Source organism: Bombus flavifrons, chromosome 15 (assembly GCF_040668555.2).
Source record: "Bombus flavifrons isolate JBK064 chromosome 15, iyBomFlav1_principal, whole genome shotgun sequence".
In the NCBI taxonomy this organism is placed as follows: domain Eukaryota; kingdom Metazoa; phylum Arthropoda; class Insecta; order Hymenoptera; family Apidae; genus Bombus; species Bombus flavifrons.
In genome coordinates, this window is record NC_138456.1 from 2,396,650 (window position 1) to 2,415,256 (window position 18,607).

At 36.1% G+C, this 18,607-nt stretch overlaps 1 protein-coding gene across 12 annotated transcripts; it reads right to left on the reverse strand.

Annotated features, from left to right (window-relative positions):
* Positions 1-4,031: 4,031 nt before the first annotated feature.
* Positions 4,032-17,460, reverse strand: brm (ATP-dependent helicase brm). Of its 12 annotated transcripts, none has more exons than XR_011175189.1 (16): positions 17,197-17,460; positions 16,257-16,572; positions 12,951-15,109; positions 12,784-12,857; positions 11,478-11,727; positions 11,337-11,420; positions 11,112-11,250; positions 9,973-10,134; positions 9,552-9,893; positions 9,050-9,478; positions 8,820-8,977; positions 6,745-8,719; positions 6,046-6,220; positions 5,775-5,964; positions 5,527-5,607; positions 4,032-5,467 (listed from the first exon to the last, which is right to left on the reverse strand). XR_011175189.1 is itself a non-coding variant. In XM_069128445.1 (15 exons), exons 2-14 carry the CDS (start codon positions 16,530-16,532, stop codon positions 5,816-5,818), a joined length of 6,372 nt encoding a protein of 2,123 aa, XP_068984546.1. In that variant the 5' UTR covers positions 16,533-16,572; positions 17,197-17,460; the 3' UTR covers positions 4,032-5,607; positions 5,775-5,815. The 12 variants fall into 12 exon arrangements, 9 of the variants coding, with proteins under 9 accessions (XP_068984546.1, XP_068984545.1, XP_068984549.1 ...); XR_011175188.1 differs by having other exon boundaries at positions 5,527-5,608; positions 5,764-5,964; XR_011175187.1 differs by having other exon boundaries at positions 4,032-5,608; positions 5,764-5,964.
* Positions 17,461-18,607: the final 1,147 nt, after the last annotated feature.

Sequence of the window (18,607 nt, forward strand, 5' to 3'; positions counted from 1 at the left end):
ACTTTTGTATTTTGGCTTCTAAATGAGCAACTACCTCGAGTACGGTAAACAGTAAAGGCGGACAAATAAACTCGACTAAGCAACTGCTGTCTTGTACAGAAGTGTAACTGAAATGAAAACAAGAGCATCTTCTTAAAGCATGCTCTTTAAGAGTTACAGAACTATACAGTCGTTTGAAAATGTCCGTGTTTTCTTCTGTTATTTTAAACCCAAACATCTACCGTAGAATCGAGGATTTTAGGAAATGAAACCAAATTTGCTAAGTGAAACTTTGCATGGTAAAACCCCGATGTCGAAAGCGAAGCCTAGAATGTATTCGTCGAACATAATTATAAATACTGTTTGACTGTCATGAAAAATTCGAATCATTGTATAACAGGAAATACACTACAACGTAGCTAGTCGTTAACGTTCTTAAGTCTGCCTGTTAATGGCCTTACATGAAACAAGAAGAACGATACTCTACCAGACAATATTAAATCACGATATAGTAATATCTTTATAGGTGATATTTTTATATCTATTTGATTCGCTTTCGCTCGTTATTATCTTTTCTTACTGATATTACTACTACGGTAGGAAATTGAATTATGTGTATAAAACTTTATATTCCGCATCGTATCTACACACAGGGTGTTCAGCTACAAGTGTCAGGAAATTTAAGGGATGATTCTTGACACCGAAATAAGGCAAAAATCAAGAATAAAAAAATTGCGTTTTCGGTTTTATTGTTTAGTTACTGACAATTAAAAATACCCCTGCACGCGAGCAAACCCTCCTTACACGAACAAAAGGAGGTCAGCCTAAGCAGTAGGGCGTATATTATATATATGTATACAGTATGCATGGAGATACTAGCATAGCAATTAATAAATTCTTGACACAAGCAGCTTATCAATTCTTAAAGCATATGCAATAGTTTTACTCCAATTGATATTTAAGCTTTCGCATAAGCCAACAAAAAATCAAACTTACAAGAAATAAAATAAAAATTAAAGATACATAAAGTTATATTTAATATGTGATTAATCGATTGAGGCGAATCGATTTCGCGTATCACGCAAGCAGTAAGAAATGGTTTTCATTTGAACGGTACACGACATTCAACGTAAAAATGCAAATGCACGTTAAAGATAGGTCACGTTAAAGACGCTCGGTGAAAGAGGAAACTAAACGGGTAGCGAAATTTTGAAGCGGCCGGTAGCACTTGAAAAACTCGAAGGCCGATAGCCAGGTCGTATATCATGCCGATAGCGCGGCAAAGGATGCAGGGAAACGAGCCTGGCTCGAACTTGTTGAGCAAATAAAACGCTAAAATGTAGTAAGCCGAGGAGAAATCAGCAGTAGAGGTATCAGAAACGTATAGGTGTGTTGGTAACTAGCTTTACAGTGTTATAATATTGGTTCGCTGAATATTACTCGTGCGATCGGCCACATTATTTACGCAACGATAAATCGAAGAAAACACTTGCTTTACGCGCGACATTCGAGTGTGTTTCCGATTCCATTCGATAGCTACGTTCTATCGCGTCTTACGTCTCTCACCTTCCTGTGTCTGGTGACAAAAATCTAACCTTACTTTTATTTTGTTTCTCTTTTCTCTTTAAAATCTCTCACACACATTCCCTACTTTGTGTACGTTCGTATTGATTCCTTACCGTGTTTGCTCGCTAACACCAAGTACGGAAGTATCGACACATTACACGCAAAATTTCATTGTCGCGTTAACGTAATTCCGCGTGTTTGTAAGTCATGTTCGAAATTTCTCAAACAGTCTACGAGGGTTATCTCTGTTAACTCTTGTATAATTTTCTTTCAATTTAAACACTATCGCTGTTATAATAAATGATATATTAAACAATTCGTAATGTAACAGTAACAGATATAACTCTAAGCAACCGACAAGTAACAATTACAAACATCGTTACCTATCGGAAACATACATAACTTGCGTTCATATATCAAGCAAAGCACCGGCTAAGTGGGTATAATTTTTCAACGCTTAATAAAAAGTCGTTTAAAATAAATGAACGGTCAGCGCGAATATTTCTCTATCTTCGTGGACGACAAGTGTCGAATAATCCTTTCGTCTAACTAACGGTTAATAACCTATAGCCTTTCCTACAGATTTTTCCTAGAAGTAATTTATCATCAGAAAGGATTCTCAACTCAACGGAGGATATCTTGCTCGGTTTAGGTTACCCCCTCCTTGAAACTCCTGCCTTGTCGGAATTACAATTATCAAAGTTAGCCGATGAACTTTTAATTAGAATCCGAATAAAGTCTGAAAGGTCGTGACAAATTGAACGACCGAGCGAGTCGGAATGATCGACGAAAAAGCAGCGACCGAAAAGACTTTGGAAGAAAAGAAAAAAGTGTCGCAGACTGATAAAGCTTGAAAAGTAGAAACTCTTGTTTCCTGAAGGCGGCAAAAGGATCGCGACTACGCTACGCGATACGACGCGACGGGAAGCGCTCTTAGAAAATCAACAAGCGTCTGGAATACAAGGAAACGAATGAAATACGAAGGTTGGTTGTATCGTCCTTTGCGAAACCTTTAATCTGGCGCAATACCGCCGTGAAAACTATGTAATTTACGCTCCAGCCAACAAAACAATTACGCGCCTCCGTTAGCTGCAAAGTTACACAGTCCTTGTGTAATTTTTCAGTCAGAAAGTGATTAAAGAGATTAGCAGCGTGTTTCCTCGCACGACACACGTTTAGTTTTCGATGAGGGGATTCGTCTTGGCGGAATTGTATGTGACTACAGAGGTGCCAAGTCCGAGTAATTGATCGTCTTTCGTTTCTTATTTCATTCATCTTTTTTTTTTCTTCCTTTCCTACTAAACGACGTCTTCAGACGAAACGTTTACGCGTACGAGTAGTTTCGAACAAATCCCCGTAATATTCCGTGTTGCGTACAGTTTGTCATCCTTCGTAACGGAGTTTAATGCCACAGTATCTAGCTAGTACTGCTACCGTGAGATCAATATCCCGTAAAGGTAGTTTCCCGGGAGACAGTGTATTTTCATTCTATTGGATCAGCAGTATTTTGGGGTCTGATACAGCTTCCGCTATACGTATGTTAATCTAGGAAAACTGCTGTTACCAAACGAGCAGGCTGTTTTTTTTAACCACCGTACCGTGCAACTCGTATTTCCGGCTATCGCAAAAAATTGTATATCTGTCTTCAATTAGAGCAACGTTTCGCTAAACGATAATTCCGTATTTATGATTTTCCAAGTTTAATATCTTTCTATCGCGTCAAGATTGCTTTCCACAAATTTTATCTTCCAAGTAGTTTCTAACCCCACTTTCTTGTCGGTTCGTATTAGTCCGATCGAATATATCCAAAGAACAACTCGACTGGTTCGTCTATGGTATGAAGTAGAAGAACACAGATGAAAGACGAATGATAGGAAACGAGCGAAGACGAGACGCCCGGAGGTAGTTGTCCCAGAATCAATCTTCTGCAAGCGAGGGCGCTCTTTCTTAACTGCTAAGGGAGTTCTACTGACACGGAAGCAGAAACTATCGGCTTGGCGACGTCGCCGCGGTAATTGCACGCTTCTCGAACAACGAAGTCTTTCGTAACTGGATTTCTTGGCTCTATTCGTTGTCGAGTTTTACTGCAGTCCGGTTTTTCCTCCAATGTCTCTGTCCCATCGACACTTTGTCTGACTTTTCGGTTTTAATCGACGATTATTAATATTATCATGTTATTTTATTATATTAGTATCATTAAGATCGGTAAAATACGTGTACGCTTTGAACTATCTGTATATTGGAAGTTTTTTTGGAAATTCTAATTTTTGAATAAGAATATATTGAACCGTAAAATCTAACTGAAGTACATGCGTATATATTACTTTTTGGTATTCATCAGACAATAATTTACTGTCATATGACACGCTTTCGATAGGGCACAGTATGGACTTTCGTGTTGTAGCTATATAGATTACCTGAATTAAGATTTTAACTAAAACCTAGATTTTCAGATCGTGCGAATCAGTATGAACCATTTTTTTGAATTTTTCAATATTTATTTAGTCACATTCATACATATGATATAAGATGAAGTCGTAGCATAATGAAAAATGAAATAAATTGTTTTATCATAAAACGTAATACCACAGCATTCGGTTATTCATGGGACAATTACCAACGAAATATTACAGTCTAATAAACAAACTTGATTTTTGTATATGTATATATTAGAGATAGTACTATACTATCTATAGTGGTTTAAATACGGAGAAATAAAATAATTAACAAGTGTTCCTATCCTACTTCGACGTGTATTGAAAGATTAATGTTCAATGGCAACATCTTTCAAATTATTATGTGTCTACATATATTAATCAAAATATTAATCAATAATAAGATCAACGAGTACCAAATAATACTAAATGATTCTTTCCTAGGTCAACATCGTGTTTTAATTATTATCGTTTTTCGATGTATTTCCAAATATTATATAACATTTACATTGGTTTATCTATGAATATAAAATTTATCGAGAGTGGTAATGTGTTTGAATCTAATATATAGTTTGTTTTAAAAATCAAATAAAATTATGTATCAATACTTAACGTAAAATTATTTACTGTACATTATACAGGTTACATGTTTATTTCAAATAAAATATAACTTAATAATTAGAGTAAATGGAAACGATATAGTGAAATTTTAAAATCGATCAGTCAAAGGTTAGAGTAGACAGCTTTCGATAAAAGCGTTAGGTAGTCATCAACTGATCCGGATAGGATGGACCATGGCAGGGCACGCTGCTCGGATAGAAGCATCGGTCCCACAATCCAAAACGCCAACAATACAATTGCAGAAGTCGTACGTAAAGCTAAAGCACTGGGCCTTATCATCGCCTAAGGCAAAACAAAACCAGTCTTTCCCACAAAATAAGAAAGATTACGGACCCGTTTACCACCGTCAAAGCTTTCCTCGTGCAGGAGAAAAGGTATATGAAATACTTGAGTACAATCATGGATAAGAATCCCACTTTCGTCGCGCAAATTGATAAGAGCAATAGAGCTTATGAACAAATTAAGCCGACTCATACCGAATATAGAGAGACTAAGATAGCCGTGCAGGCGATTCCTGGCCGCCGTAGTACGATTCATCCTACGCATATGGCGTGTCGGTGTGGGCCTGGACGGTCAAGAGGCAAACACACGCGACACACGTGTACAAAGTCCACGCATTGTACGCGTTTCGAATCTCCGGAGCATATATCATTGTCCCGAATAAAGTGTGATAGCCAGGCTTTCCCCTTTGACTTTCTAATTACCCAGAGACAAGAGGAGAGAGTTGCAGCAAAGTACTACAAGCAAACACTCACCTTCCCACAAGGAGAGGGGCAAAGATCAAGAAAAGATGTAAAGCGAATACCATTCGGAAATAACAAGAAAGATGGTCCGGGAATGCGGGAACGTGTCACTGAACCAAGTTCCTGAAAGTTGTAAGCATTAACCACTGACTGATTTTACGATCTCACTCTATCGCTCGCACCTTTTATATATATCCTAATTCATCCACTTCGTATCAGAGTTTAGTTTAATACGGACAACATGCAATTTTCAATAGAGAATTTCTGAAAAATGTATATAACTTATTTAATAATGATGGTATTTTTAGCTCATAATCAAATTATAATACTTGGTTACATTTGTATAAAATGTCATATGGTTGAATTACTAATAACAGTTGCATAGGATAGTAATTTGAAATGGTTAAATGAAACTGTACCTTATTTATTATCTAAGATAATCTAATAATTCATACAGTCTTCATATGATCTTCAGTTATCGTCACCATCGTCATCGTCATCCGATATATACTTTTTAGTGACCCTTTTCCTCCGGCCTCCTCTACCTTCGCCCTTCCTTCCTTTCAACTTGATTCTCATTCTAACAGTGGAATCTGCGTCAGACCCTTCTTCGCCTTCACCTTATAAAATTTCATGCACATAGAATCGTTTTACTATGATTTTTAACATGTTTTATTAAATTACAATAATAAGGGAAGCACCTTTGTCATCCATGTCGGAATTATTGCCTTCCTCTTCGATACGTTGACGTGCATTCGTAAATACAGATTGTAAAACAATGGAATCTTCGTGTATGAGAGAAGCTTCTTCATTATAGATTTGTGCATTTTTGCACAGCTGCATAAAGTCTTTCTCAAGATCGTCAAAATCGGCATACTGTAACAATAAGTATACAAAAAATTAATTTGCCAATTAAAAAATAAATAACTGCAATGATCGTAAAATAAAGGAACAAGTAAAAGCTCTATAATTGCTCGCAAAGATCGTAACTTTAATTTTAACTGCTCATGTTTTATCCCCACCAGTAATATAATATGCCAGCGGCTTTCCTTTCAAGATCCGTATCGTCTTCATATTGGTGAAACGACACTAATGCAACGACGAAATTTCTTTATTTTCAATTTTTTGTTAGTACACATTTCATTAACGCGTTACAAAGATTTTTTTGACTAAATGAGATAAAACACGATAATATTACTATAAAATTTGGTTATGACAATTTGGCTTACTGGTCTTTCTTCTCCTTTTGCTGTCCTTCTCTACGTGCATCATTGTCGGCAACATATGTATAAAGAATTTGAAGAGTTGTGTCCACGTTTCGTTAACTACTCCCCAGCGGTTCCCACTCTCGAGCTCTTATAGAGTCTTTACTATATACAACAAAAATATTTTATATTTACCTTTCCTTCTTCAATCTTTTGAAGTAATTTATTGATAGTTAATGGTTTTTTAATAATTTCATAATAATCCGGCAATTCTCTTCTAGATGGTAATTTCATAAATGGTTCGCTAAGGAGCCTGCCATCTGTACTATCAGTGTAATTAACAACTACCATAAGCAACTTTTTCATAGCTCGTTTCATTTTCGGGTCAATTGAAGATCCTGTTCCTCTTCGCTTCTTCGGCATAGGCTCGTCGTCCTCCTCGCCTTTCTTCTTCCGTTTTCTTGTTTTTTTCTTCTTCTTATCGTCTTCCTCTTCCTCTTCGTACTCAGCTCCATCGTCATCGATTGCTTTCAGCCATTCTTTTTCAGTTAAACTATCAGTATAATCAACTTCCTTCCGTTGTCTTGAACCTCGTCCAAGGAATCTATCCTCATCTTCTTCGTACGTCCACCTTTCAACCTCATCATCATCTTTTACTAACCAATCAGGCAACTCAGCTTCCTCCAATAGTCGGGACTTTCTGTTTGGACCCAGCTTCGCTTCTTCCCTTCTTCGTTCTAAATCTAACTTTTGAAATATTTCAAACTCACCTTCCGTCCGCGCAATCATTTGATTAACCGTTTCATCGTCCGGTACTTCATTTTCTTCTTCATCTTCAGCATCATCTTGATGCAAAATGCTTTGTAAGAATTGTTGCCGTTCGGAACCAGTCGACTTTTGATCGAACATTCCTGCTTGTATAACCTTTTCATCCATGTTCAATTTGTATCTAGCTGCAGCCAGTATTCTTTCTTCAACCGAATTAACCGTCATTAATCTGAGTACGCGTACTTCATTCTTTTGTCCAATTCTATGTGCTCTATCCTGTGCTTGCAAGTCCTGGTGCGGATTCCAATCAGAATCAAAAATAATAACGGTATCCGCAGCTTGCAAATTTAATCCAAGGCCACCAGCGCGTGTCGATAGCAAAAATAAGAAATATTCGGAACCAGGATCGTTGAATTTCTTGAGTAAGTCTCCTCTATCTTCAGCTTTCGTAGTGCCATCTAATCGCAAATACATAAATCCTCTCCAACTTAAGTAATCTTCCATAATTGTCATTAACTGTGTCATTTGACAGAATAATAGTACTCTGTGATTTGTTGCTTTCAATTTCGGAAGAATACGATCCAGCAATTCAAATTTTCCAGAGGCACGGTACAGGTCAGGACCAGTAATCACACCAGATCCCTGCGTACCTACATGCTCGCAGTATTTTTCTTCAATAGCTTGGAACATGAATGGATGATTGCATAATTTTCTCAATTGCACAATGGTGTTCATTAAAGCTTTGGCGCCTCCTTTGCCCTGTTTTCCCTTTTCTGAACCATCAGTTAGCAATACACCCTTACTCTGCATGTGTTTATAAAGAACCTTTTGCAGTCCAGACATATCGCATTTAATTATGTATTCAACTTTATCAGGTAACTGTGATTCAACTTCTTTCTTTAAACGCCTCAGTAAGAAAGGACGTAATACTTTATGTAATCGGCGAATAATAAGAATAGTTTCTTCTTCATTTAATTCTACCTTTTCACCAGTGGTTGCGAATGGAGCATTGAACCATTGTTCGAAAGTACTACAAGATTTAAAGATTGAAGGAAGTAAAAAATTTAATAACGCCCACAATTCAGGCAATTTATTTTGCAATGGTGTTCCTGTCAGTAGAAGCCGATGAGGAGCCAGATAATGTGTATTTAATACTTGAGTTAGTTTACAGTGATGATTTTTCATTCTATGTCCTTCGTCGATAATCATATATTTCCACTGCAATTTTGCTAAAACGCCCTTATCTTTAATAACATATTCATAAGTAGTAAGCAAAACATTAAATTTAGTGGCTCTCATTTGAGATTGAATGGCTCTTCTGCCAGCTGGTGAACCTTTATACGACACAACTACAACACTAGGAGCCCATTTCTCAAATTCCAATACCCAATTCGACAAAGTTCTAAAAAGAAATATTAAAAGTTACATTTAAATATTGCAGATGTAATTGTAATTTTTTGCATTTTTATTATTTTAGAAAATTTCATAGAAGTAATACGTACGATAAAGGGACAATTATAAGAAATGGCCCGTTTACTTTTTTTTTCTCCATAAGATAAGTCACCAAAGCTATTGTTTGAATAGTTTTGCCAAGACCCATTTCATCCGCAAGTATACCATTGAGGTTATTGTTAAATAATGACACCAGCCATTCCAAACCCTAAAATTAACAGAAGTTTTACAATGCATATTGTAAGAACAGTTTTTAATGTAAGACATATTAATGTCAAACCTTGATTTGATATTCTTTCAATTTTCCATTGACCATGATAGATGCCTGTTCTGTTACTACCTCGTGCACAGTGTGTGCAATACTGTAATACGTTTGTTCTTCCGTTTTGTATTCGTCATCCTCTACTTTGGCTTTATGTATAGTCTTTTTAACCTTCTCTTCTTCTGAATCACCAGTAGATTTTTCTTTATTTTCCCCTTTTTCTTCACCTTCATTTTCTTCTTCCTCTTCATCTTCATCATCTTCACTTTCGGATTCAATTGGTTCCCATCCTGGATGAGATTCTAAGAATTGTGAAAGTTGACTCATTAGCGGTGCTTCTTCGCCAGTTAATGTGCGACCAGTAGCTGTTTCAATCACACCAACACGAGTATCTTCATTAGCATTTCCATCTTCACCTCCTTCGCCATCTTGCAACTTCTTCTTTTTCTATTTCAGTGATAGTACAAAATACATTAAATTAAGTACTCATGGGTGTAGAAAGTGATAAAGATATTTATACCTTTTTACGCTTTTGTTCTTCCACTTGCTTCCTTTTTTGTTCTATCTTGTGTTGTTTTACCATTTCAGTAAGATTACTGATATATTCATCTGTCTGTGACAACAGAAACGCTAACCGTTTATCTTTCTTTTGGTCAATCAGTTTTCTGTAACCTTCTTCGTCTTCCGCCATAAGACGTCTCATACGTTCTTTCTCAATACGCTCCTGTTCTTTCTTCTGTTCTCTTTCAGCATTTGCATGATAATTTAGAACAGCTTTGTTGAGTCTTGCCAATTTAGCCACATTATTTCGATGAAATTCTTTGAAATCTTTACCATGTTGAAGTACAGAACTAAGAAACTCCTTTTAAAATAGAAATGAAAATTACATACTATTTCTCCATTTAATAATAATTTTAGCAAAAAGTTAGAAATCTAATTACTTGATGTTTTTGCCTTCTTTTACGTTCAGCTTCCAATTTTTGTTGCTTTTCGAGTTTCTCTGTAGCTCTGGCTTCCCTAAGTCCTTGTCTTTTCGTACGCTTGTAGGCTTTTACATTCACTGCAGTTTCTAAGGTAGTATCTTTTCGAGTACATGCTAAAATCTGTAAACAATAATAGCTATAACTAAAAAGAAACTATAGTAACGGAATGATACTATTTATTTATTTATTTATTTTTTTGTTATTTATTATAATTCTTGCCTTTCGGTATAGGATGGCTTCTAACGTACATCATATTTATACTTACATTCTAAACTCTTATTTTAACCCTTTGCGGCCGACTGTTGGCAAATAGCCTCCTAAGTCTTTTTACCGTTGCAGTCGGCATATAGTCGTTCACAGTTCCCAACACTTATATTGAAGTGTGTGACATACGTCTATTTTTCTGAGCGATGATCTTATTGATGATCTTATTATGATCGTACTTACGCATGGGTATAGTAAAACTAAACAATACTATGATTTTAATGAAAGAAAATTATAGATCTTTAGAAATCTTATCTTCCGTTTCATGTAAACTCGCGATGTAGGATGATGGTCGAGTCTGAACGAATTTCAGTCTTTCAATGGCATTACCAGACGAATCAGTAAGCTTTTTATATATTTTATATATTTTTCATAATACCTTATACACGATGCCTAAAAGATCCAAAAAGGACATGTTCGATAGTGATAGTAATGATGACAAATATTATTTTGGATCTGACAAGATAGAAGACAACGATAGTGTTTCAGACAGTGGAAACGAACTCCGTTCAATAAGGAATCGGCTCAGACGTTTCAATATTTCTAGTGATAGTGACAGTGATGATGAACTAAATATTGAAGAAAATAATACAAGCCTCAACAATGAATAATGCAAACGTTCAACGTGTATATTTTCTCAGCTGCGCACGCCAATACCTCTAGTCCACGATGACGCTCGCTCGTCGAGCGGCCCCGTCCGCAAAGGGTTAATAATTACTTGACTCTGTACATTTGATCACTACCTTACATTCTAATATTCTATTCTGTTATATTATCTTATTTATTAATTACTCCTTTAACAGAGTGATATTATTAATATTTGTTACGATTACCTCTGATCGTAGTTGTCTTTGGAAATTCAGTACTCTAAGCATCCGTAACTCAATCTGTGCTTGGATACGGAGATCTTCTGGCATGTTAGTTGGTAAATTGCTCAATTGTTCCATTCGTAACGCTATGCGTGCTGCAACTCTATTATTAAAGAAATCATGAACTGAAGTCACTAAAGCTTCAGCAAATCCATACAATATGTCTTTTTTAAATATTATTTAACATACGTAACCATAAAACGTTTTAATTGAAGAAATGCATGTGTCGCTTTCCTCGATGTATGAGAGTGAAGTTTGTTTTCACATTGGACCCTACCATGCCAGTATTAGTATATTTTAGATAAATATTTTAATTAATTCAGTAACTACCTGTTTTCACGTTCCTGCAAAATCAGTAGCGGATCTAAACCAGCTGGTTTTGCCACACTTGTCACTCTGTTAGTTTTAGCACCTGGTTGAGGAGGTTGTTGTTGTTGTGGTGTTTGGCAACCTGGTCTTGGAGGAACCGCAGGACCAATTACATTTGGTCCAGAGATTTGTGGACCTGTAGTAGTAGGAGGTCCTTGAGATGGATCTATAGGAGTACGTTGTCCCATACCTGGAGGAGGAGGTGCTCCACCTATTTACATCAATCTTAAATCAAACCCCTGGTTTGGATCATCCTACTCTACTTTTGTATTTTTATAATATTAGTAAAATTAGAAATACATCTACTTACAAGCGAAAATTATATATATCAGTCATTAATAAATCAAATTGTTAAATAATGATTATTATTCAACTATAAATAGAAATTGTTAAATAATGATTATTATTCAACTATGAATAGAAATTTATTATTGAGTTCATGAAAACAATATATTGCTAGATATAATTTTTAATACATAAAATAGAAAGGATTAAATGTTTTACTAAATGAGTAGAAAGAACAATGTTAAATAATGTTCTTTCTCTCTATAAATAATAATTTCAATAGAAGTAATACGTATTTAATTAAGGTGGAAGCTATAACAAATAAAAATTCGCATATACAAAACATTCTGAAAATAAGCTTGCAAATTCTTGTAGAATCTTGATAAATCATTCTAAACCAAAATATCATGTATTATCTTTATCTATTTCTATTTGTAAAAAATATATAACAAAAGTAAGATACACAATATTTTAAATTCCATGATTGTAGGAAAATTCTCTTAAATATAATTTATTTGAGGAACTCTATTTATAAGACTTTCAACTTTGCTTGAGGAATTTGAGCAAATAGCTCATATTATTTGAGTTTAACAATGTCACTAAGCAATTACCTAAATGGCAAATAAACAGTTTTGGAGCTGTGGAAAACTATGCTATGAAATTCTACTAATTAAAATTAGTTTCATTTACAAAAAGTGATACTGACATGTATTTTACTTATGCGCTTATTTTAAAAAGACTTACATGTAAAAATAATACAATTTTTCTCTGTTTGCAATTACTAAACGAATAGTACTTGATATCTACTCAATATGTGACATTTCTGACAAAAAATAGTTTACTAAATACTATACATGTAAAAATGTATTGGTTGTTTCTTAGTATACTCTCTATATATAACACAGTGTATATTTTTAAAACAATACAAAAGATAGAGTAGTCACCTAAAACACAAAACTAATAGCACCTATGTTTAATTTACCTTGAACTGCAAGTGCAAGTTGTTGCGATAACGGTTGATTTCTTGCTAATAATCGATATGCCATTATCTGTACACTGCAAACAATTATATATAAAACATTAATATCTTCAGATAATTGATACAATTAATTACATATATAATTAACAAATATATTCTATATAGTATACCGCAATTGTTGTAATTGTTGTGAACTAAAAGCTTGTTTCTCTCCAATGTTGCCTTGACGAGCCCTTAAAGCTAGTAGCTGAGAATAACGTGGATCCTCTTGAAGTCCTTTTTCTTCCATTGAATCAATAGCTTTCTGTAAAGCATTCAAATTTTCTTGTCCAGCACCAGGTGGACCACCAGGTCCAGTTTGACTCATTTGATTCACAGGTGCACCAGGCCCAATTGGCGCTGAACCTCCAGGAACAATTTGTTGGCCCTGCGAACCAGGGCCAATTTGGCCAGAAGATGACTGTCCACTTGGTCCCATTTGATTGCTAGCACCACTGTGGCTTAGCTGATTGTTTGGTCCACTTGGTCCTATTTGATTACCAGGGCCACTAGGTCCCATTTGATTTGCAGGACCACCTGGTGGTATTTGTACTCCTGAACCACCTGGAACCATTTGCCCCCCAGGACCATTGGGTCCCATTTGACCACCTGGGCCTATCTGTCCACTTGGACCATTTCCAGGACCCATTTGACTATTTGAGTTATTTCCTGGGCCCATTTGTCCTCCAGACAAATTTCCTGGTCCCATTTGACTATTCGGTCCACTTCCTGGACCCATTTGTCCGCTAGGTCCGCTTCCTGGCGTCATCGGGTTTCCAGGAGCATTTCCAGGCCCTATTTGATTTCCACTACCACTTCCTGGTCCTATTTGCCCTCCAGGACTGCTTCCTGGCCCCATTTGACCTCCAGGTCCACTACTTGATACCATTTGTCCACTAGGACCACTTCCAGGGCCCATAGAACCTCCAGGTCCATTGCTTGGTGGCATCTGTCCTCCAGGTCCACTTCCTGGCCCCATTTGTCCAAGACTACTTCCTAATTGTCCCCCAGGTCCACTACCCGGACCCATCTGATTACCTGGCCCTCCTGGACCCAACTGACTTCCAGGTCCTCCCATTCCCAGTTGTGACGAGGCAGATCCGATACCCATCTGTCCAGGAGCATTTGGACCCATTGGTGAGGGTCCGTTATGTCCCATTTGGCCAGGTGCATTTGGCCCAATTTGTCCACCTTGTCCAACAGGCCCCATGGGACTAGGTCCCATAGGGGTTTGACTACTAGGTACCATTTGATTTGGACCTCCAGGACCCATTTGATTTGGTCCTCCTGGCCCCAAGTTATGTGCAGTAGAACCACCTGGAGGCATTTGACCTGGCCCTCCAGGGCCTAAATGATTTCCTGGTCCGCTAGCACTCATATGTCCAGATCCTGGTGGACCACTTGCATTTATATGACTTGGTATGGATGGTCCGCTATTTAAATGACTTCCAGGCGGACCACTAGCATTCATATGAGTTGAACCTGGTGGACCGTTTGTATTAATATGTCCTGGTCCAGGAGGCCCATTAGTGCTCATATGTCCTGGTCCAGGCGGACCACCTGAACTCATATGACCTGGTCCTGGTGGCCCAGTCGCATTCATATGGCCTGTTCCAGGGGGTCCAGTTGCATTCATATGGCCTGGTCCTGGTGGCCCACTTGCGTTCATATGCCCTGGTCCTGGTGGTCCAGCTGCATTCATGTGGCTTGATCCTGGTGGGCCACTCATATGTCCTGGTCCTCCAGGTACCATTTGCGAATTTGAAGGTCCTCCAGAACCCATTTGTGGCACAGGCCCATTTCCTGGACCCATTTGAGGAGGAGCCTGACCCATATGTGGACCTCCTGGTGGCCCTCCAGCAGCTTGGCCCAAATGGCTTGCTCCAATCGGTCCTGAACCTCCTGGACCCATTTGACCAGGACCTCCTGGGCCCATTTGACCAGGGCCTCCTGGGCCCATTGGACCAGGGCCTCCTGGGCCCATTTGACCAGGGCCTCCTGGACCCATTTGACCAGGACCTCCTGGGCCCATTTGACCAGGGCCTCCTGGGCCCATTTGACCAGGGCCTCCTGGGCCCATTGGACCAGGGCCTCCTGGTCCCATCTGACCAGGGCCACCAGCACTCATTTGTCCTGGTCCATTTGCATTCATTTGGTTTGGACCAGATTGCATAATGTGAGATGTTCCTTGAGATCCACTTGGTCCCATTTGGCCTGGTATCATAGGTCCACTGGGAGCCTGCTGAGAATTAGAATTTTGACTAACTGGCATGCCAGGTCCACTCTGATTCTGTAACATCAGAAGTGGTACACTTGTTTTGTTTATCATGCAATTAATATTATTGTTAAGAAATATGATTTCTCATGCAGAAAAAAATGTGAAACATGATAATGAAATATAGGAAATCAAATTAATTAACTTCACTTTTTATAAATTTTTCAAAGAATAAATAGCTTATTTCTGTAAGTTTATTCTCACGGAGATGGAATAAATAATTATAAATTCTAACAAGGGATGCTTCAAGCATTGTTATAGTAATACTTCCATATGTGAAATAAATAATGTATGTAAATTTGTAATATATAATTGTTTTAGCGAATATAGTATTTCTCCCATGTTTTTCTAAAAATTGCTGGTCAAATATTTAATCTTTTTAAAAGTGCTGGCTTATAAACTGTTGATAAAAATTTGAAATCAACCTTTTTAAGCCACAAGAAAATAAATTAAATATGAAACCTACAGACTTAGAGCAGGAAAAAAATATATTTTGATTAGGTGAGCAAAATTAATGTCTTTTTTAATATGAAAACCTGTTTGTGTGACTAATTTTCATGAGCTTACATAACATATATATTCACAAAAAGCTTTGTAAATATATAACTAGCAATAAAAAAATAAAATCAATAAAAAAATAAAAAATCTAGATAGACAGTAAATTTAATTGCAATTAATAATTGTAAGCTAGTAAATTTTATAGAGTTGCAAAGGACACACAATTTCTTATAGTGAATATTACTTTAGCAGTAGGTAATCTGAGATGTGTTTTTTAAGCAGATCATATGATAAATTAGACATGATTTGTAATATAATTTGTACTATGATACTTTTACTTTAAAAAAAAGAGAAGGAGAGAAAATGTTTATAGTACATATGATTTTTTTGTTAAATGTTGATAGTATGCATTCATTTTCCTATGAATATTTGTAATGCCAGAAATCTTTAAATTTGATCCTTAATCTATAATATTTCTAGTAAAATTTAAAAAACAATTTGTTTCACAAATATATGAATTTTTTCCCATTGTTTTGAAAAAATATGTCCTCTTATTGCTTATCCTAGTATAAAACAATCCTTTATAATTTTGTCTACCAATAATAAAACATGCTGTAGTCATCTACAAAAAGTAAAGATACTATTTCTTAAATTTTGTTTTTACCTGTGGACCCATAGCGGATTGCATTTGTTGTGGGTGTGATGGATAATTTTGCTGTTGCGATGGAGGTTGTTGATTCGGTTGAGACATAGGTGGACCTCCAGGTGGCATTGGCGGACCAGTTTGATATGCTTGTGTTGGACTATGAGGATGATGCTGTGGTGGTCCCATAGGACTACCTTGTGGATTAGAAGGTGATGGTGCCTGCTGAGGAGGACCCATAGGACTTGGCGTTTGTGGTGGAGGCATAGGAGACGATTGTGGTGAAGGACTTGCCATACTGATGTCCTTAAACTTCTAAATATGTGAAGTTCACCACCTAAAATATATGAAAAGATACACAATATTATTAATAATATATATTTACACTAGCTTTGTAGAACATTAATAATATATATATTCTCATACCGATACTATAATTAATACAAATATTCAAACTGTTTTTTATAGAAAAATCTGGTAATTCATTTCCTTCTGTAATCAAGCTTAAAGACTATGCTATTATAAACTGACTATTATATATAAAAAGAGTCACATCCGTACATACCATTATAACATTCGTTTTACTATAATAGAAACAACTTTCATTTTAGTCAGAAGTTAGCATCATTATAATGAAAAAGTTGATCAAATTTTATATCGATTTCAGTATAAACGATGATCAACATTCGTTACCGGCCATTTTCTTAGTGTTTCTACTCGCAATACATTAAGCACGTCAGAAATCATGGCTGTCTGTTCAAAGCTATTTCCTACACCTATGTATGTTTCTTTAAATTAAAAACTAATATAGATTCATATTTGTTATGATTACTGAATATATTTGTATATTTGATAAAAGTTGAATCATTTCTCTTCTTTTAATAAATTTAATATAACTTGTGAAACCTAAGAATTTTTATTAAAATTACAACACTATCTTGCTAACTGGTTGGAATTCTACCTTACTAACTGGTCGTGGTTATCCCCACTATTTCTTGGAAGTGCCTCCATGAAGCAGAGCTTCTGCATTATACGTACTCTATATATTTTTTCATTTAGCGTATTTGGAGTCTTGACATTTAATTGTTTTTGTATTAGTTTTGCATATAGGCTCTCAACTTTAAAATCTCACTATTTCAGGTTGGAAATCACAACCATATAAACAAAGAGGAAATGAGAACATTCACGCCCGTAATTCTAGTTATTTCACAGTACAGGTGCTGCACCATGCGGCCAAGTGCTGAAGTTAACTAAAGTTAGCATATACAAGAACCTATAAAATTAGGGATCTGCCCTGTTAGATTGCAATTTAGCATATACAAGAACCTATAAAATTAGGAATCTGCCTTGTTAGATTGCAATTTAGCAAATACAAGAACTTATTTATTTAAGCTTAAAGTCAGAGATCAACTCTGTTTGATTGTACACTAGCATAGACAAGAACCCATTAAGTTTCACGCTATAAGACCTATTTAATTGTACGGTTCTACGAAAAAGTTCGTAACTACTTTTCTATCTGAGATAAACAATTATTAGAATGACAAAATCGTGCAATAATGAAACTAATTGTAAGTTATCTAAGAAAGAGAAATTAATTGTTTACTATACTTTTTTTGAAGAAAAAGAGAATATTTTTATTAATGTCCTGTGCTAATATTCTTCGCGGCTTATTGTATATGAAATTTTTATACACCGATTCTGAATTTTTTCTTACATTCATCTTACATTCTAGATTCATATTTTTATCTCTTTATCCGTTTATGTCTTTACGTCTTATGTCTTCATATATTTATGTTTTTATATACTTATATTTTTATATTTTTATACTTTTATACGTTTATGTTTATAAGCCCAAGAAATTCTGTCTTTCCTAGCAACGGTAACTGTATGAAACCATTAAACACTCATTCTATCGCTTAAGAAATTATCAGTTGCTTGTGATGATCATGGATTTAGGATTTTTTTCCTTTTTAGCTTTCTATTCCAGTACGTATTGGTCGAGTTAGAATGTTTCATAAGGGTTTATTGCTTATTATGATCGCTGAGTAAGACCTGCGAAATTCCTGTTCAGGCCATTCACAGGTCGCATCGTACCCCCGAGTGCCGATAATATGGTGATGGTCACTTGCAGAAGGAGAATTACCAATCACACTAAATCGACCATCACCTTTGCAAATTCGAAAATCAATCCGTATCTCTTACCCCCGCCAACATATTTCGTCCGAGGTGTCATCAGACCTTTTCCTCGTATTATATTAAACGTATTATACGTATGGGGCAGTGTGAAAATAATAATAAAATTATTAATTTAATTCTATTTAATCCACATTTAATTTGTTTATTTATTCAATCTATTTTCATAAATATCCGTA

Bases quoted from the DNA above. Each gene is read 5' to 3' on its own strand.
- brm (XM_069128445.1), bottom strand. From the start codon at position 16,532: ATGGCAAGTCCTTCACCACAATCGTCTCCTATGCCTCCACCACAAACG. The intron at 10,135-11,111 runs GTAATCGTAACA...TATTGTTTACAG, and splicing joins AAAGACAACTACGATCAGAG to ATTTTAGCATGTACTCGAAA. The intron at 9,894-9,972 runs GTAATTAGATTT...CTATTTTAAAAG, and splicing joins AAAGAAGGCAAAAACATCAA to GAGTTTCTTAGTTCTGTACT.